General features: G+C 37.1%; 1 protein-coding gene across 2 annotated transcripts in view; it reads left to right on the top strand.

Moving 5' to 3' along the window:
• The window catches only part of LOC120193917 (protein MOR1-like), a 30,893-nt gene that overhangs the window by 5,172 nt on the left and 5,229 nt on the right, over window positions 1-20,492 (top strand). Inside the window, exons 11-42 of one of the 2 annotated variants that reach the window (XM_039196338.1) lie at window positions 753-855; window positions 1,103-1,239; window positions 1,575-1,640; window positions 1,724-1,851; window positions 1,947-1,992; window positions 2,798-2,869; window positions 3,141-3,248; window positions 3,336-3,441; window positions 11,817-11,929; window positions 12,047-12,134; window positions 12,402-12,502; window positions 12,675-12,782; window positions 12,874-12,979; window positions 13,103-13,182; window positions 13,489-13,632; window positions 13,728-13,803; window positions 13,902-14,026; window positions 14,116-14,226; window positions 14,303-14,452; window positions 14,548-14,622; window positions 14,752-14,833; window positions 14,928-15,043; window positions 15,137-15,238; window positions 15,341-15,412; window positions 15,505-15,600; window positions 15,683-15,784; window positions 15,877-15,978; window positions 16,395-16,577; window positions 16,991-17,102; window positions 17,200-17,276; window positions 17,349-17,428; window positions 20,363-20,410. In XM_039196338.1, coding sequence (XP_039052269.1) covers window positions 753-855; window positions 1,103-1,239; window positions 1,575-1,640; window positions 1,724-1,851; window positions 1,947-1,992; window positions 2,798-2,869; window positions 3,141-3,248; window positions 3,336-3,441; window positions 11,817-11,929; window positions 12,047-12,134; window positions 12,402-12,502; window positions 12,675-12,782; window positions 12,874-12,979; window positions 13,103-13,182; window positions 13,489-13,632; window positions 13,728-13,803; window positions 13,902-14,026; window positions 14,116-14,226; window positions 14,303-14,452; window positions 14,548-14,622; window positions 14,752-14,833; window positions 14,928-15,043; window positions 15,137-15,238; window positions 15,341-15,412; window positions 15,505-15,600; window positions 15,683-15,784; window positions 15,877-15,978; window positions 16,395-16,577; window positions 16,991-17,102; window positions 17,200-17,276; window positions 17,349-17,428; window positions 20,363-20,410 — 3,215 coding nt within the window. The remainder of the gene's footprint in view (window positions 1-752; window positions 856-1,102; window positions 1,240-1,574; window positions 1,641-1,723; window positions 1,852-1,946; window positions 1,993-2,797; window positions 2,870-3,140; window positions 3,249-3,335; window positions 3,442-11,816; window positions 11,930-12,046; window positions 12,135-12,401; window positions 12,503-12,674; window positions 12,783-12,873; window positions 12,980-13,102; window positions 13,183-13,488; window positions 13,633-13,727; window positions 13,804-13,901; window positions 14,027-14,115; window positions 14,227-14,302; window positions 14,453-14,547; window positions 14,623-14,751; window positions 14,834-14,927; window positions 15,044-15,136; window positions 15,239-15,340; window positions 15,413-15,504; window positions 15,601-15,682; window positions 15,785-15,876; window positions 15,979-16,394; window positions 16,578-16,990; window positions 17,103-17,199; window positions 17,277-17,348; window positions 17,429-20,362; window positions 20,411-20,492) is intronic. The other variant, XM_039196339.1, reaches the window with a different exon arrangement.

Below are 20,492 nucleotides of genomic sequence, written 5' to 3' on the forward strand. Positions count from 1 at the left end.
TTAGTGTTGTTATGTGACAAATATTAAGTCTACCTCATATTTACAAATTGTTTTTGGTTGAATGGTTTATAATGTAATGATATGTTCTTCCTGCCAACGAATTTGAGATCGTCATGTGTATGCCCTTGTTGAATTACACGTGAATAGAGTTAAGTGGTTTTATCTCACATCTATCGAGTATCGTCTTCCTTTTTTCTCTTATCTTATATTCAAGTTGGGTCTATGAGTAGGCCCATGTTGAGCTAGACATGTTGGGATGTGTTAAACGGTGTTATCTCTTATCTCTTAAGTTTTGGGTTTCTTCTGATCTTATATTGAAGTTTGACCCGTACATCTATTGTCAGTTGGTTCTAGCATAAATGCTTAACATGTTTGAAGTTTTTATCAAAAGGCTTCTCTTGTTTTTAGTATCACACTTCTCTGGACCTAACCTGGCAAATCAGGATCTTCTTAATTTTGTTTTTATGTTTTCTTCTCCACTCCCGTAGCCAAAAAGGAAAATATTAATAGAAAAATCCCTCAGCGTGTCCTTTGTATTTTTTGAGTTTCTTTGTCCCCCATCTTTGGTAACCAAGATGTTACTTTTTGTAAAAGTTCATACTGTTAAAGGTCCACAGAGTTCTCGAATTTACTTTCATATACTAGCCTGATATATAGATTTTTTTTTCAAATTCTTTTTCTCATTTATATTGGTGGAATAGGCACTTAACATAAAGTAATGGCTTGTGTATGGACTATTTCTTCTTATATAGGAAAAATTGAAAGAGAAAAAACCTGCTTTGACTGAGGCACTCACACAAACTCTTCAAGCAATGCACAAATCTGGGTGCTTAAATCTGGCGGACGTTGTTGAAGGCAAGTTTATTCTTATTTTAACCAGTAATTTTGCAAGTTGTCTTTATTGGGTAAAATAGTTTTTTGTCTCTTTTACTTGCAATGAAATCACTCTCTGAATCGTTTATTTTTATTTTCCCTGTTTGTTAGCAATTTTTTTCTTTTTTCTATTTGCATCTGCTTATTTCTTTCAAAATCTAAGTTGGATGGCAGACTTTGGTTATGTGCTACTTTCAGTGTTTATATTTTTCAATATGGTTTATTGCAGATGTTAAAACTGCAACTAAAAACAAAGTTCCACTTGTGCGTTCATTAACTTTGAACTGGGTGACATTCTGTATCGAAACAAGTAACAAAGCTGCGGTTCTGAAGGTGCATAAGGATTATGTCCCAATCTGTATAGAGGTCAGTGCAGTTTTTTTTATAATGCTAATCCCAGGTTAGAATATTTTAGGCCCGACTATTTTCATCTATCTTTGCTTAATGTCAGTCTGTCCATGCTGCATCCCTCCCCTTCCACACGGTAGTTGAAAAGGGGAACCTAGAAATATGTAATCAAGGGGAAAGGGGAATTTTGAGAACATTTTGAGTTGAATTATGATATGTGGCTGTACTGAATTTTAGAGTTCTTAAAATTAAAATTTACATATTCATCTCATTTAGAAGTTAATGCTCTTATTAGCCTTTTCTTTTGTTATTTATTGCTCTAACTATTAGAAGGTTATTAATTTGAATTGCAGTGTCTTAATGATGGGACCCCAGATGTCAGAGATGCAGCCTTCTCAGCACTGACTGCTGTAGCTAAGGTAATGTTTTCAGTTATTATGTTATCATCTCTTTAATTCCCCAAGATTTATCCCTGCATAAAGGTTCTCGTGCTCTCTCTTAGTCTGTCGGTATGAGGCCATTAGAGAGGTCATTGGAGAAACTTGATGATGTTAGAAAAAAGAAGCTTTCTGAAATGATTGCTGGATCTGGTTCCGTATCTGGTGCTGTATCTGGTGCTACTAGCTCAGGTGTATTTTCTGAATTACCATTGCAATTAATTTTGGATCAATTAGAACCCTTTTTGACTGGTTTGGTGTTTTTGTTTCTTACCTTTATTATGATATTCCAGCTGCTATAAAAACCTCATGGGGTGGTGTGTCTTCTACAGAAGTGAGTGCCCTGTTAAATCTAATGTTTTTTTTATGTTCTTACGGTATATACTATCCAAATTTATTTTTTTAATCTGTCTGACTAATTGATACATTCTTCCTTCCTTTATGTGGATCTGTAACCTTAGCAAGCAACAAATTTTCTAGAAGCTATGACAGAACCTATTTGGGGCTTAGTAACTAGCAAAGATGTTAATTTATGAATCATATTCCGATCACATATATATTCAAAAGCAAAATGAAATTGTTGAGTTTGGCACATGTGAAATAGCAATCTTCTGATCTTTTATGATTACACATGTATGATTGGAAGCATAAAAACATGATTTTTTTTAATTATGATGGAACATGGTAAACTTTGCAAAAGGCAACTTTGAACGTACCGATGATGATATTTCCATACAGTTCTCCATTTATTTACAGTTCATACAAGGCATGCTTAACCATCTTTCCTTAAACCTTCATTGATATTCTACAAACAATGGCCAAGTATGTTGATTGCTATGAGAACGAGCATCTTAATGTTAGTATAGATGGTCAACCATATAAATGAGGATGATCACCTTGCTGCCAGTATTGGTAAGTTGATCTTATAGGAAAATACATCATCAGGATTAAGATGTGGTTTTTTGTTTTATCATTTTTAATGGGATTGGTGATTCGAGTAATGATATATTTGCTGACACTTCATTTGAGACAATTATTTTTAGTAAACTTTTTAAATATTTTTATTTTGTCTGTTGTCTTTTGTATCATGTTTAAGGGATCAGAAACTTATGAATTAGCTACTCGCCTACTCCATGCAGGCTTCTGAAGGTTCATTTGTTAGGAAATCAGCTGCTAGCATGCTTAGCGGGAAGAGGCCTGTCTCTGCAGATGTAAGATTCTATTTTCTCGTTGTTATTCTAGAGCATTTTCATATAAATAATATCATCCATCCGTGAATGTTATTGAAGCATGTAATATTCTATAGCATCAAGGTTCTGTAAAAGAATTAGAGTTGACTTAATTCTGTGCAAAAAAAGATTGAGATCTTATTTCTGTTTCTCTATAAGTTTCTGCTTATTTTGCTATTATTCCTATTTTTCATTATTTTTTAAACACATTTTTCTAAGGCTATGCTGATTGAAAAGTTTAACTGTCTTTCAGCCTGCCAACAAGAAAGGGTCTTCAGTTAAGTCAGGCAACAATAAGAAGGTAGATGGAGCCGGACGGATGGAAACAGAAAAATTGAGTGAAAAGCCCGAGGACATTGAGGTTAACATATGTGTTAAAGTTTCTTTATTGCTATTACTGTAATAGCTTGAAATATCTTAGTTTCTTTGATTTGTCTGACAATTACAGCCAGCAGAAATGAGTCTTGAAGAGATTGAAAGCAGATTAGGTTCCCTTATACAGGAAGATGTCATTTCTCAACTGAAGAGTGCTGTATGGAAAGAGCGTCTTGAAGGTTGGTTTACCTTTTTGTAACTTGCAAATTCATGTAGTCATGCAAGCTAGATTTTACTGTGTATTGATAAATAGGGACATAGTGAAGCTTATATAGGATTGGTAACTTGCAAATTCATGTATTCATGCAGGCCATATATCTATATCTATGTATATGTTTATATTTTTTTTTGATAAGAATGACAGGCCTCCTTAAAAACCTCCTTCTTGATTAAAGAAGGAGGAAAAGAGTGCCTTAGAAACTTTATTACTCCTCCGAAATTACATAAGATTTAACATAAACACCATACTGAAAAAACACAACAGACTAAGCTACTCAACATACAACCAAAAACCTAAACTCAAACGATACAACGCACTGGAAACGACTAAACATCAACCAATTCCCATCTTTGCTAACCTGTCAGCCTCCCCATTACACACCCTTGGAATCAGTCTAATTGAGTGCACCCTGTCCGAGATAAAAGATGAAATCTCTTTAACTGATGGGAGGATAAAAACAAGGGCCAAAGCTGGGGTATGGACCCATTCCACAGCCGACTTACAGTCACTTTCCACAATCAACCTTCCAACCTTAACCCAACAAGAAGACATATAGATTTCAATGCCTCTCTTAATAGCCTTTAACTCAGCAACCGGCGGGGGACCCTGACCTACATTTTTTGAAAAAGTCAGAAGGGAGTTGCTATTCCAGTCTCTCAAAATACCTCCTATACCTCCATTTGAGCCATCTAGTCTAACAGCTCCATCGACATTCATCTTCAAAAAATCCATAGGGGGTGGAATCCAGCGATAAACTTGAAAATTGTTAATGTTGAGAGCTTTAATACCATCTGCAAGAGATGGATCACCAATCAACACATCCTCCTAAATAGGAAACTTAGGATACTTGGCTAGAAACCATTTAGATAACCTGAATCTAGCAATAAAAAATAGACATCCTATCCAAGGGGGAACCTTCGAACACCATTGCATTCCTAGCTTTCCAAATCGACCAAAATACTACTCCCGGGATAAATTTCCAAATCAACGATTTCCCCCTCAGCTCACCCCAAGAACATAGCAAAGAAGGTGGATCCTTTGGAAGGACTAAGGCTATATCCCAAAAGCTTGCTATCTTGTTCCAAAGTTCCCAAACATCACACGAAATAAATAAATGCTGAACTGATTCCACCTGTTTTTTACAAAACGGACATAGAATTTCATCCCCTAGCTGCAAACCTCTTTTCACCAACTCCTCTCTCACTGCCACTTTCTGATGAGCTAGCTGCCACAAGAAGACTTCAACACGAGGAGGAGATAAACCCTGCCACACCCCTTTTACCCATAAATCAGACCCCCCAGACACCTTGCCGAGTTCCTTTCTACAAGATTTCACTGAAAACAGTCCATCCCCGCTTGCAGACCAAGAAAGAAAGTCTTCAACTGAATCAGTTAGTTTAAAGTCCTTCAGTTTTGTCATTAAATCCAGCCACTGATCCAACTCCCAGTCACACAAATTCCTTCTGGTATCGATGTTCCACACCCAACCGTTCGAATCTGAACTTCCAAACTCAGCGACCATACCCCATTTATTTGTTGACAACGCATACATTCTAGGGAAAAGATTTTTTAAAGGAGACTCATCAGGCCATGGATCCGTCCAAAATGCAATAGACTTTCCATTTCCCAGTTTCAACTTGGAGTTTGATCTGATACGTTCCCCCTCCGAGTCGTTCTTTAGGAAATTGTTGGCAATCCCTCTCCAAATCCAAGAAGATTTGGGCGAAAAAACCTTGCAAATAGACATGGAATTACTACTTACTTTGTGCCTGCAACATAACACACTTTTCCACAAAGTATTTTTTTCATTGGCGAACTTCCACACCCATTTTCCCAAAAGAGCCCGATTAGATAGGTTCACATCAAGAACACCAAGGCCACCAGAATTTAGAGGCTTGCAGACTGATTTCCAATTAACCCAATGTATCTTCCTTTTGTCCTCATTATCCCCCCATAGGAAACTGGCCATTAAAGAATTAAGCTTCTTACCAATTTTACAAGGCATTCTAAAAAGAGATAAGAAGAATATTGGTAGGGATGTTAACACCGACTTTAATAAAACTGTCCTGCCCGCCAATGAGAGACAATTAGCTTTCCAGCCGGCTAGTTTGGAACTAAAATTCTTGAAAACTGGATCCCATAAGGCTTCTGAGTTTTTCTTAGCACCTAGAGGAAGTCCCAAGTAATCTGTTGGAAGGGAATCAATAGAACATCCCACCGAAGATGCCCATTCTGATAAAACTTCCTCTTCCACATTAATACCAAATAGCTTACTCTTAGCTAGATTAAGATGCAACCCTGTCATAACACTAAAAATCCTCAATACTCTCTTGACATTTTTAATCTGGGAGAGAGATGCTTGACAGAAGATGATCAAGTCATCTGCAAATTGTAGATGTAACAATCGAACAGAATTTTCAGATTCCCCAATAACAAAGCCTTGAAACAGACCCCTGTCCATTGCTTTAGATATCATCAAATTAAGCAGCTCACCTACAATGTTAAACAGTAGCGGAGATAAACTGCACCCTTGCCTAAGTCCTTTGGCCATGGGGAACTCTTCCGATGGAGACCCGTTTACGAGAACCGAGATTGAAGCTGTTGAAATACACTGAGATATCCACGACAACCATCTCTTACCAAAACCCATCTCTGACATTACTCTGATTAAAATTGGCCATTCCACGGAATCATAAGCCCTACGAAAATCTACTTTGAAGGCAACCCCTTTTAACCCTTTTTTCCTCCAGTAATCAATCCCTTCGTTTGCTATAAAAGCACAATCCAGCAACTGTCTCCTCGGTATAAAAGCAAACTGAGAGTGACTAATAATATCACCAACACAACAACTCAGTCTCTTCGATAGAACTTTAGAAAGGATCTTGTATAAGCTGCCTACAAGGCTAATTGGTCTAAATTCCTCTACACTGTCCGGATTAAGCTTCTTCGGAATAAGTGTGATAAAAGCATGGTTTATACCATGCTCCCATTTCCTTCCAAAATAGAAATCTTCAAAAAATTTCAACACGTGCTCCTTTAAAATCGGCCAGCAGTTTTTAAAGAAACCCATGGTGAAACCATCTGGTCCTGGAGCTTTAGAGCTGTCTGATGAAACTATAGCTTGCCAAATTTCCTGTTCTAAGAAGTGCTCTTCAAGCTTCTTAGACTGATCCCCTAATAGCTTAGCAAAATCCAGTAGTAAATCCTCCGTTTCCAATGTTGAATTGGAATTATAGGCTGCCTTGAAAAATTCTGAAATATGTACCTTTAATTGTTGAGGATTTGAAACCACACTCCCATTTATCTTCAAGCTTAAGATTTCATTTCTTTTGCTTCTGTTCAGAGCAGACATATGAAAAAACCTTGTGTTCCTATCCCCCTCCTTGATCCATCTAGCCCTTGACTTCTGAAACCAGATGCTTTCTTCTGTCCTATACAACCTCCATAGATTTGTCCTACACAGCCTCAACTGATCCCACTCCTGCTTCGAAAGAATTCCACCTTGAGCCTTAAGATCCAATTCATTAATATTCCTCTCTAAGTCAGAAATCGACTCAGGAATCCCAATAAATTTACTGTTGGACCAATTTCTGATTGAATTTTTAGTTCCTTTTAAGATATTGAATATACCCCTTCTATTATTTCTCCCCCTCATAACAACCATTGAAGACTTAACCAATTCCTCAAATCCTTCCTCCTCTAGTAAATAATTAAAAAATCTGAATGGTTTCGGTCCCCAATTAACAGCTTTGTCCTCTAATGAGACTGGATTATGATCAGATAGGGATTTAGGCAAGAGCCTTTGCACTACATTTGGAAAACATGACAGAAACGTCCCAGAGATTAAGAACCTGTCTAGTCTTTCCCAAGTCGAGTCTTCTCTATTATTGCACCAAGTATACCTTCCTCCCACCAAAGGTAGATCAATTAAATGTGATTGCTGTAAGAAGTTTCTAAATAAATCAATAGAATGCCAGTTTTGTGATTTTCCCAACTTCTCATCCGGATCAAGATACACATTAAAATCTCCCCCAATACACACTAACATATTTTGAGCCGAAACAAACTCCAACAATTCCCTGAAAAAATCTTCCTTTTCTGCTTCAATTGATGGACCGTATACATTGGTAATCACACACTCTTCACTTGAATTTCTGAACTTCCCAAAGACTGCTATGAATCTGCCATTAAGATGGTTGTTCAAGACTTCAAAATCATTTTCATTCCACATAATCATCAATCCACCAGCAGATCCCACTGCTGGCGCAACAATCCCTCCTTTAAGGAATCTCCCCCCTATCCTTCTTCTAAGAGCCAAAGAAACAGTTTCTAGTTTTGTTTCTTGAATTAGAATCAAGTTCGGCTTATTCTTCTTCACCAAATTAGCTACAACTCTTGACTTTTCCTTTTTTCCAAGACCCCTTACATTCCAAGAAATAATGTTGACATTTATCATAACAAGAAGAGTAAAAACAGAGGAGTAAAAACCATCGCTTTTGGGCAAACTTTTGTGTTTCTAACCGGAATACCTTTGTGTTTATTCTCAAACCAGATAATTCTCACCCTCGACCTGGTATAATATCTTTTATAGCTGGCCATTCTCCTCCTCTCTATGGGCAAACTTTTGGGACAAAGTGTTCTTCTATGCTGGAACAGCGATCTGCCTCTTTCCCTAATCAGTTCAGTTCCAACCCCCCTATAATCGTCCTTTTCCAAGACTACTACTTCCTCTAACAGATCCTTATTTGGCTTATTTGGAATCCCTTCAGATTGAGACTGTACTCTATCAATGAACCCACCCTCAATCGAAATATGTTTGTAACCTGACAAATCAGTATTCGAATTCTGCAGTTTTGAGTCTACCAAAATAGTATGCTGAAACTCTCCTTGAACCTCCACCCTACTTAATTTAACAACATGCCCCACTGGAATTAAATTATTAGCTGGTGAATCATACTCCCTGTTAGATTGTGAAGACCCAGCAAGCAACAAATTTGGATTTAAGTCTGCCGAGACATTAGCCCAATTCTGCACCTTTAGTTTATCCGAATCAGATTGCTGTTGAGAACCTGCCAATTCCACCCGAGACTCCAAACGGTTACCATATCCCAGTTTTAATAAATTAACAGCTGGCCCAGAAGGTACTATTCTGTAGATATTTGTATTAGACTCACTCGAGCCCTCTAAATGGGCTTCTTCAGATTCATTAATAGAGACATTTCTTAGACCAAGGCCCCTATAGTCCTCTTTAAAATTCAAATCTTCTGCAGAAAAACCTGACACCTTAGCACCACTAGGTTGACTTTCTCCATCCTGCAGCATTAAATGTTTACTTCCACTGCCGCCTGCCACTGTTGTGCAGACATCACCTACCAACCATCTGTCTACTGTGTCCCTATAATTCTCAGCTGGCAATTGTGGGCTGCCTTCTCCACCTGAACTCCAGACTTCTTTCTCTTCCGATGAAGAATCAACTCTAGACACACCATCTCCGGCCACCTGAAGAATTTCTGCAAAAAAACTTTCCTGTTTAGAACTGACCGATCCCACACTAATCTTAACCTTATACGATCTCCCATATGCACCCAAGGTAACAGAATCCTGTATATCATAAGGACTCGCCACCCTCAACAAAGCTCTTGCCACCGCCAAATCCTCTCTTCTGATCGTGGACTCATGAATACACACCAATTTCCCCCACCTTGAGACCAGCTTTTCCAAAAAAGATACATTACAACATAGTAAAGGGATTCCATACAACTCCACTGAACAGAAAGCCATCGGGACTCCATCTACACTCATAAGTGGATCAAGCCAGTCGAACCAAAGTGACACTTCATCCCTTCTATTTTTCCACGCCTCCTCGAACTCTTCCTTCGACCCAAAGGTTATAATGCAAGAGTTCCAGGTATAACCCCATTTAGTTCCCTTGACCTTGATCCCTTCACTAGCCAACCCCTTCACTACTGTCCCTAGATCAAAATGGGATTTAATGATCCCAGTTATTGATCTTTTCACCCAATCATATTCGTCTGGGGGAATATGCATTTCCCACAAATTCCTCACCCCTACTTCCTTGTCTTTATGGCCTTCCCAAATCACTTTAGACACCGGACCTTCTCTCCTTCCATCCAAAGATGCTAACGCATCCTTGTAAGATCTCTCATCTCTCAGTCGGCTATAAGACTCTGATCCAGCTCTTCTACTCCGATACGTATCCTTTTTCCACTTATCTACTTTCTTACTGTCGTTACTTCTAACAGCCTGCTTTAGTCTCTTCTTTTGGTACTTAGCAACTCCTACTGAGATTTTCTTACCATCAATCCAGATACCATTAATATTTGCTATCGCCTTCAACAACCCATCCTCCTTTGCAAACTGGACGAAAGCAAACGTATAATTTCTATAATTTGGCTTGTTGGAATTATTCGGGATGTAGACACGAACAACACTCCCCTGTTGATGAAAAATTTCCTTAAGAGTTTTCCTAGTTACCCTTTTACTCAGATTGTCAACGAAAACAGTCCACTCCTCACCGGAAGACTGACCAACTGAAAACCTCTCTCTCTCTCTCCCACTTTCTCCCTAACACTCTCTCTCATGTTTTTTTATATGTATATGTTTATATAAATGCATATAAATTATTAGAGTATTGAATTGGTTGCACAACTTTTGAGTTGGTTATTTATGTTCTGTGTTTGGTTTTCAAGTTTTATGTTGTAACAGAACTTCTTAGGATGGCTATGTATTATTCTGGTATTAATGAATTTTTAGGCACTCTTTTCCTCCTTCCTATGTCTTTCATGTTATTGTTGTAACATGGAGGTTAGGAAGGGGGTTTTTAACGAGGCCTATCCAATTTCTATAAAAAAATAAATAAAATAAATGCATATAAATTCAGATCAATACATCATATGCAGACGTACATCCATGGATACATGTGTATAACCATATAAAATCTGCAACTTTTTGCGATTTGTTCTCTTATACAAAAATTGGAAGTACGCATATTCTTATTGTTAGAAGAGGTGCTTTACTAAATCAATGCAGGCAACTGATGTCATATTTTTTTTTGCCTTCAATTACGTCTTGTTAAGCAGCCAACCTTAAATTAATTGGCTATAGGTTTAGGAACTTGGATGTACGACCGTGAGAATCAAGACTTGAGTTGTAGGATAATATCACTTCACTTGCCCTAATGTGTGGATCTGTATTAATTAGATGCGGGGTAACATATCTTAACGTGTCTTTTCCTATTTTGTTTATCATTAACTTCTTCTTGTTGTTGGATCTTTTTTTGGTTTGGTTATTTTTCTTAAAACAAGAGGAGGAATAATCCACTTTCCTTTTTAGATGAGACTCCTAATCTCTTATCATCAGAAACTATATTGAGCTGTAATTTTTATTATAGAGTTTCTTTAAAATGCATCAAAAGCTGGATCTTTTCTAGTCAATTGGAATGCTAATCAATTAATTAGATAATGTAATTGAAAAAAAGTTATTTTAATTTTGTGTTTATTAATCATTTGTAGCTAGAATTGCTAATATTATTTCTTGGTACTAACATGAACGTATTCTCCTCTAGTTATTTCTTTTAACTTGGATAATATTGTTGCTATGTTACATGAAAGTGTAATGCAAGATATCAATGTTTTAGTTGTTTTCTTTTATATTTTATGGCATTTAGCTTCTAACCTTTTATCTTCACATATGAGATCATCTGTTCTTAACTTGGAATTGGCTAAGCAAGGAATTGGATAGTTGGATTAGTTTTGGTTTTGTTGATAGGCCTAAGACTGTTCTCTAGGGTCTCTATTTTGATGTGTTTTGGGGTATTGTATTGTATCTCTGGTCCTTGGTGATGTCTTGTAAAAACCTTTGATTTCAATAAATTCCGAGGTACTCTTTTCCTCCTTCCGCTTCTTTTTGGCATTCTTCACTGAGTGCTGAGAAGTATTTTTTAATGAGACCTCCTAATCTTATAAAAAAACAGATTACAATTTTATCATGCTTTTATCTTTTTGGTGATTATTGGATGTAGAAGATGCTTAGTATTTTCGTTTTAAGTAATAATCATTTTTTCTAAGTTTATTCGAAATAATGGTTACACATTTCTGGTATGCTCAGTTGCATGTAATTTATATGTATGCACCCATTACATTTTTAATTCTCTGCTGAGGGTTCAGATAATGGTATCATGAGTTCTGTTCATAGTGTTATCTCTGTCTAAAACATTGTTCTCTATTTTGTTAGAATTAGCTAGATGTTTTTCCCAGTTTACATTATTTGATCATTTGAATTTTCTAATTGGGTACCAAACCTCTCTGATTGCAGCCATAGCCTCTCTGAAACAACAGGTTGAAGGTCTCCAGGAAGTTGATCGGTCTGTGGAGATTTTGATTTATTTGCTTTGCACTCTTCCTGGTTGGAATGAGAAAAATGTTCAGGTACACGATATTTGCAGTATGTAGATGGTTGCTTGTCTTCTTTAGCCCCTCTCTCTCTCTCTCTCTCCACTTTTCACTTAGTATTGGGTGTCAAGACTTTTAAATTGAATGATGCAGGTCCAGCAACAAGTTATTGAAGTTATCACTTATCTAGCCTCCACTGCTACAAAGTTTCCTAAGAAATGTGTTGTTCTTTGCCTTCTTGGTAAGTATTAGTTTGACGTACACATTTTCCAATAACAGGCTTTTAGAATTTGTTATGATTGTCCTCTTATACTCACTTTTCTGTTTACTCATTTTTGTACCTAAATTTTTGTCTATCCTGTGTCAGAATTAATTCTCTTATGATTGTCCTATACACTGTTTTCTTTTTACTCATTTTTGTACCTAAATTTTTGTCCATCCTGTGTCGAAATTAATTATCATTCAGTCTCTCATTATGGTGCCTGCTGTTATTTTGCCTCGTTAACAGGTGTAAGTGAAAGAGTAGCAGATATGAAGACTCGTGCTCATGCTATGAAGTGCCTAACCGGTTTCTGTGAGGCAATAGGTCCAGGATTTGTTTTTGAGAGGGTAATTGAAGATCAAATATTAACCTTCTGATCATTAATTCCTTTTTTTGATTTCAGTTCAGTCAGCTGAGCATTTATAGAAGCAGAGATCAAGAATATTTTGTTCTTTTAATTTTCTTTTCTACTTTTATTTTGCTTCCTCTTGAATACTGCATAACAATTATTTATTGCAGCTTTATAAAATAATGAAAGAGCATAAGAATCCCAAGGTTCTGAGTGAGGGTTTATTGTGGATGGTCTCGGCTATTGTTGACTTTGGTGTATCACATCTGAAGTTGAAGGTAATTCTTTCATGTTAATTATTTGTAATTGCTCAATTTTAATGCAACTTTTTAAATGTTTACGTACATTTCGTGGCTAACTGTAATGCAGGATCTAATTGATTTTTGTAAAGATACTGGATTGCAGTCTAGTGCTGCGGCTACTCGGAATGCTACAATTAAGCTTTTGGGTGCTTTACACAAGTTTATAGGCCCAGGTGATGGATGATACAATGCATTGTCCTATTTAGAGTTGTCCATACCATCTCTGTTTATGATTCAACATTCTATGAATTTCTTTTTTCACATTTAGCTTTTTCCTTGGTCACACATTTTCACAGATATCAAGGGGTTTCTTACGGATGTAAAACCTGCATTGCTTAGCGCACTAGATGTTGAATATCAAAAGAATCCTTTTGAGGTATGTGGAATATGTTAATTCTTGATTGCTTGAGTTGATGGACCAATAAATTGTAACATATTTGCTCAAGCCATTGAATACCATAACACATTTAAATTAGGGACAGTGAAGAAATTTCATTTTGATTTCATCCAATTTCCCCATATTTATACTTGCTTCTATCCTGTTTTCTGTCATTTCTTATTACTAATTTATTAATAGAAATATAGGGATGCTCACATCTGGTCTGTCTTTCAGGCTTATTGGCCTACATTCTAGTTAATTGTTGTGAATGGGGTACTGATTGTATTTTGTGTTACTGTTCAGGGTATTGCTGTTCCTAAGAAAACTGTCAGGTCATTGGAATCAACCTCTTTGTCTGTCGGTGGACTAGATAGTCTGCCACGTGAAGATGTTAGTGGGAAGGTCACTCCTACCCTGTTAAAGAGCTTGGAAAGTCCTGATTGGAAGGTATTGCTATCTGTTTATCTGATCACGTTTGCTACATTAATGATTGATTCCCTTAATTAGTATTTATGTTGGGTTCCCATGTTTAACAATTCTAGGTTCGTTTGGAGTCTATTGAAGCTGTGAATAAAATTTTGGAAGAGGCTAACAAGCGCATTCAACCCATTGGAACAGGTGTGCTATGGGTGTCACAACTTTCCTCGACTAATTGAGACCCTCTGTATTGTTCATTGCGGCAAACATTCTGATCATGTGGGTTATTTGATTGGCAGGAGAGCTATTTGGTGCTCTTAGGGGGCGGCTATATGATAGCAACAAAAATTTGGTTATGGCCACTTTGACTACCATTGGCAATGTTGCATCTGCAATGGGACCAGCTGTTGAGAAAGCAAGCAAGGTTCGTTGGACACACTTTATTTATCATTTAAAATGACCTTTATTCTTTTAGCAGAAGAATGTATTCATGCCGGATTTTGTTACCTGCAGGGAATATTATCGGATATTTTGAAATGCCTTAGTGACAATAAGAAGCATATGAGAGAGGGCACTTTGTCTACTTTAAATGCTTGGAATGCAGCTGTTCATTTTGACAAAATGGTGACTATTTTTCTGATTTCAATATTGTAGCTTTTATTATCTATGTTCCATATCCAGAATAATTTTGTTGTTTTAGGTTCTGTATATCACATCAGCGCTAACAGACACTAAGATTGGGGCAGAAGGACGTAAAGATCTTTTTGATTGGTCAGCTAGGCAACTCTCTGGACTCAGTGAATTTCCTGATGCTGTGCATTTGCTCAAACCAGCTGCTATTGCCATGATGGTAAATTTTGGTTGAATAGATAAATTATGTGTTTCCTCTTCCTATATGCATTTTCAATATATTTACATGTATCTGTATGTCTGGTATTCTTCCAGGATAAATCATCGGATGTTCGCAAAGCAGCAGATGGATGCATTGCTGAAATATTAAGAGTTAGCGGGCAGGAAACAGTATGTACCACCTAAATTATGTTCTCTTCATGTTTATTTTTGTTGTTGATTCTCCCTCCATGATTGTCATTCATTTGGTTTTAGAGTAATGCCTGAGCATCTTAGTTTTTGTGCATGCCATCTTGTCAGATCGAGAAGAATCTTAAAGATATTCAAGGACCAGCTTTAGCTCTTATCCTTGAGCGGGTTAAACCTTATGGGTCTTTCCAAGGTACTTTTCTTTTGTTTTCTTTGGCTTATGTCCCCCCATCATCTCACTTCCTATCCCAATATTTTTGTATGATGAATTGTTTAATGTCCCTCAGAATTTGTTGAACCACCCAAAGGAGGGTCCATTGGACTTTCGTCAAAAACCAGCACAAAGGTTGCAAAATCTACTTCCAATGGTGTCACAAAGCATGGGAATAGAACTGTAACTTTGGTAGGTTTTTATTGCTTTGGTTAGTTACTCTTTCAATCTGAAGACTGTTAACCGTCTTCTTTTGTTCTATTTTTTGAAAATGTCTCTTTAAAGAGGGCCATTCCAGCAAAGGGGTTGAAACCAGACACAATGTTGCCTGTTCAAGGTATATCTGTTCATCCCCAGGCTTTATTGAATGTCAAGGATTCAAATAAGGTACGATTGGTTGATTTATTAATTTGAAATTTGTGTGGAGCATAGGAATACAACCCTTCTCGCTTATATGGTGCATGAATTTTCATTTATTGTTTGTCACAGGAGGAAAGGGAGAGAATGGTTCGAAGGTCGAAGTTTGAGGAGCTGCGAGTTGAACAGATCCAAGAACTTGAGGTTTAGTTTTTTTAACACTTGCTTATCAGTTTATGGTTGCCAGTGATTAATATTGATTTGTAAGAAATCTGGGAATCACACCTTTATTGCAGAGTGATATGATGAAGTATTTTAGGGAGGATCTACACAGGCGCTTGTTGAGCACTGATTTCAAGAAGCAAGTTGATGGTCTTGAATTGTTACAGAAGGTTTGCCACGAGTACATTATTATTTATTTAGGGTGGTTGTGGTGATATTTTTCTTGTTTCAATTGTCTCAAAATAACTGCAGGCACTTCCTTCCATAGGAAAGGAAATAATTGAAGTTCTCGATATACTATTGCGGTGGTTTGTTTTGCAATTATGTAAATCTAACACGACATGCCTTTTGAAGGTCAAATCTATTTTATCTCTTTGTCAATGCTTCAAGTTAAAGATTCTCCTGTATAGTGGACAAATAATGGGCATTTGGTTTGCATTTAATAGGTGCTGGAGTTTCTTCCAGAACTTTTTAACTCTTTGAAGGGTGAGGCATATGGTTTGTCGGAGGCTGAAGCTGCCATTTTTCTTCCATGCTTGGTTGAAAAGGTCTTGTTCATTATCTTCAGTTACATGATGTTCCATATGTGGAAATGTCTGCAATTCCTTGAATGTGGCTTGGTGGTTACATGGATTCTTTTGAGAAGCATATTGTATGCTGCCTTGCACTTAGCCCCCTTTATAGCATCACGATTCAGCTCTATATTCAGTGCCAAATTTTAGTAATTGAATACTTGGCTACAGCAGCTTGCTAATCTAGTTAAGCTTTCGAACAACTACAAATATTTAATTACAATTATTTATATGTAATATGATCATGTATAAATAAAGCATAATAAAGCTGAGTTTCAAGTTTTTGGTCAAGATCCAGAGTCTGCAATTTTCACTTGATTAAATCATGCTCCTATGATTTTCTGATATTTGCATGTTGCACGAAGGATACTGATTTCTAGATTTGGTTGCAGTTGGGCCATAACATTGAAAAAGTTAGAGAAAAAATGCGGGAGCTTACAAAACAAATAATTCAAGTGCATTCGGCCGCCAAAAGCTACACTTACATTTTAGACGGTCTTCGTTCTAAAAACAATCGTACTCGGATAGAGTGTGCTGATCTTGTTGGTTTCTTTATTGATCATCATGGAGCTGAGGTAAGAGGGCTGTTTCTTTCTCATACATTTCTTTTTACTAAAATAATGGAACTAAAATAACTTACTTGGTAGAGTGTAGGAATTAGAAATATATGAGCTGTTACCATCCCTTCAGTTAAGGGATTCTGTAAATATTTTTTTTACAATCCCTTATTTTAAGGGTTCACATCTCCTAGGATTAGTATCTTTCCTAACTTAGAGTTTCCTAATTTAGAGATATAATTTGTGTATATAAAGATGCAATATGTCCTATTGAATTAATAAGAAAATACAGAGAATTACTCTGATTTGTAGAGTGTGTCGATCTTGTTGGTTTCTATTCTATTTTCTATTTTATTTTCATGGAGCTGATGTAAGAGGATTGGGAAGACTCTTTTCGTTATGCATTTCTTTTTGTATATTAATTCAAACAGATCAGTGGACAATTGAAGTCAATGCAAATTGTTGCAAGTTTGACAGCAGAACGAGATGGTGAAATTAGGAAAGCTGCCCTAAATGCACTAGCTACCGGATATAAGATTCTTGGTATGCCATGATGTTATGCTACTCCTATAAAGTATTAGATTACTCCTTGGCTTCTTGCTTTTTCATTTTGTTGTTGAGATGCTCTTTATCTGTTTAGGTGAGGACATATGGAGGTATGTAGGGAAGCTGACGGATGCTCAGAAAAGCATGCTAGACGATAGATTTAAGTGGAAGGTCTGTGTATGTTTTTTCTTTTTCTTTTATATGTTTGTGTTTCTTTCTTTTCAACGTAATATCTTGTGTCAGGTTCGAGAGATGGAAAAAAGAGGGGAAGGGCGACCCGGTGAAGCAAGAGCTGCACTAAGGCGTTCCGTAAGGGAAAATGGGTATCTTTCTGCCCTCTCAGCTTCTTAATGCTATTATGCTTTTAGACTTAAAACACATTACCTCCAGAGCTTTGCAACTTTAGTCAAATTGGCTCCTATAATTTTTTTTTTGTGTCAAATTGACCCCACTAAATATCAATAATACATTTTAACCCTTGAGGCAAACGCCGGTTATTTGAGATGTTAGTGAACCACTAATATGGTCACACATGTCACTAAAATTTTAAAAAATAAATTGTTTTTCAACATTAAATTACAATGTAAATTTGTAAAACATTAAAAGTTACTTCCATGTTGCTGAGAAAGAGATAAGATACATTAGGAAGAAATCTATATTATTTGTGAAATGTGTCATTGTTTTAGTGGTCTACATGACCACATGTTTTCAAAAATGACAGGACCAATGTGTCATAGTTTAATAGTTTTAAGGGCCAATTTGGTCCCCAAATAAAGTTACCAACTTCAGTGGGAAATTTCTGTTTTAGCCTATTCTTTTATTTGTATAAAATATTAAAATTACACGTAAAGAAGAATATGCTTTTCTGCTGTTAGTTTTAAGGTAGGTTCTACTAGTTTCTTCTGTACAAATCTTATGTTTTTTCTATGATTCTATAAAAAATAAAAATTTGATGGTCTGTTGTCTGCTGTCACAGGATCCTACTGAGTTGTCTTGTGTAATGTGGTGCCAAAAATTTAAATTCCTGATTTTAGTTTATGTTAAAGAAAATGAAGTTATTAATCTGCATGTGACATGGTATTGAAACTAAATTCTATTATGGCAAACTTTCTGTGGGGGGAGGGTTCTTCCAAAAGCAGAATCCACTGGGTGAACTGGAAAAGGGTGTGTCTTTCCATAGAGGAGGGTGGACTGGGAGTCTTGGATTTGAATTTTGCTAACAGAGTACTACTAGGCAAATGGGTATGGAAATTCGCTAATGAGAAAGACTCACTATGGAAGAACATGATTTGCAGTATACACAATGCGAGTACTATGTCTTTAGACCTTAACAAGGTAATCTCTCCTTCGGATTCTTGGATATGGAAGGGGATTACAAGAAATTACTTGGCAGAGGATGCAATTGGAAATGGTTTAAGATCTCACTCGAAGATACAAGTAGGTAATGGAAAGTCGATTGTATTTTGGCATGATGTGTGGCTAAATGAGGAATCCTTGAAAGGTCAATTTCCGAGAATATATGCTCTATCCAACAATAGGTGGGGAAAAGTCTCAGAGTTTGGAAGTAGAATAGGCAATAAGTGGATTTGGAACATTCAAACGAGAAGGAATATCTGTGACTGGGAGATGGAGCACTGGATTCGACTGATGACACTATTGGAGAACGTGGAGCTATCGGAATCGGTGGATGATTTTTTGGCGTGGTCGGGAAAGGGTCATGGATTGTTTACGGCTAAAGCCTGCAGGTTGACACTTTCTTCTAACTCAGGGGGCAGTCTCACTTGGAAGAAATTCGTTTGGTCAGGTTTGGCCCCACCGAGAGTCGAAACTTTCCTATGGCAGGTTTCCCATCGAAGACTGGCAGTCAGATCGGAGCTGATAAAAAGGGGTGTTATGTTGGAGGAGGTGGCTTGCCCGTTATGTGCTAAGCAAGAGGAAACAGTTCAGCATTTGTTTATCTCGTGTCAGGTTGCATGGGAGTTATGGAGCAGTTTCTGGAGGTTATGGGGAGTTTCGGCAGTTTTACCTAATGATCCAGCCTCTCTGTTGTGTTCCTGGTCGGATTTAAGGCCAAAGTCATTAATATGGTCCTTTATACCGGGGGTAGTTCTTTGGTCATTATGGAAGGCTAGAAATTCGGTGGTTTTTGATGATGGGAAACTGGACAAACATAATCTTTTCTTCATTTGCAGATTTAGGTTGGTTAAGTGGTTCCTTGCTAAATACCCAAATGATTTCATTCAGGTTGATTCTCTTGTTGGAGACCCGTCGCTTGCAGACAAGCACCAGACAAGCCACCATAAAAGGGTGAAGGTTCAGGAGTGGCTTCCTCCTCCACTACATTTTTTCAAGGTTAATGTTGATGGGGCGGTTAGTGGGGACGGCTTGTTGGGGGGAATCGGGGGTATTTTAAGGGACTCGGAAAGCAAAATCCTTGGGTCTTTCTCACTTGCTGTTGGTCCATGTCCTCCTCCACTTGCTGAGATGAAAGCAATAGAGAAAGGCATTGAATTTTTTCTATCGTCGGAATGGGTGACTCAAGGAAGGTTAATTATTGAGAGTGATTGTAAGACAGTGGTGGATTGGATCTTACAACCGATTTCTTCTCCTCCTTTTCTTAGGTTATTGGTTCTAAAAATTGCGTCCTTAATCTCGGAGAGGGCGATCATTATTAGACATATTCCGAGGAATTGTAATTGTGAGGCTGATACCTTAGCGAAACAGGGGATTGGCTGATCACACATCATAGTTTTAGAGGTCATTCAGTGGGGTTTTGGGTTATTGTGGTTGTAGGGGATGTGGTAGTTTCGCTATTGTATAGGGGCAGACTGGTTGTGATAATTGGTCTGTATTTTTTATGGTGTTTAGTCAGTTTGTGGGGTGTTTCTTATGTACTATGTTCTCTTCAGAAATAAAATCCTAAGGCACTCTTTTACTCCCTTCACTGATTAAGGAACTTTCTCAAAAGTTCCTTTAGTCTAGAAGGGGGATTTAAATGAGGCCTGTAATTCTTATCAAAAAAAAAATATTGACTTATTTCAGTCTAGTGAAAGCTATGATTCCCATTACATTTTACATGACAATATTTTTAGTTTATCACAACATTTTTTGTTGTTCGAATAGCTGCCCTGTTGGATATCAATTAGGGTATACGCCCTTCCTTGGCTTATTCACACCTGAATGTTTGTTAAAATATGACAGTTTACATCATCTATTCAACTTTTCTAATCACTATTTCTTTTTTTCTTTTTTGTCAGGCCTGATGTAGCAGAGCAGAGTTGTGGAGTTTCACAATCTATTCCCAGGTCCACATTTTCTAGGTTTTATTGACAACTTTCTAATCATGTACTGTGCTGTTCACTTTGACCTATTTATTCATGTTGTTTT

The sequence above is a fragment of the Hibiscus syriacus genome, unplaced genomic scaffold, assembly GCF_006381635.1.
Source record: "Hibiscus syriacus cultivar Baekdansim isolate YM2019G1 unplaced genomic scaffold, ASM638163v2 tig00116997_pilon, whole genome shotgun sequence".
NCBI classification, from domain to species: domain Eukaryota; kingdom Viridiplantae; phylum Streptophyta; class Magnoliopsida; order Malvales; family Malvaceae; genus Hibiscus; species Hibiscus syriacus.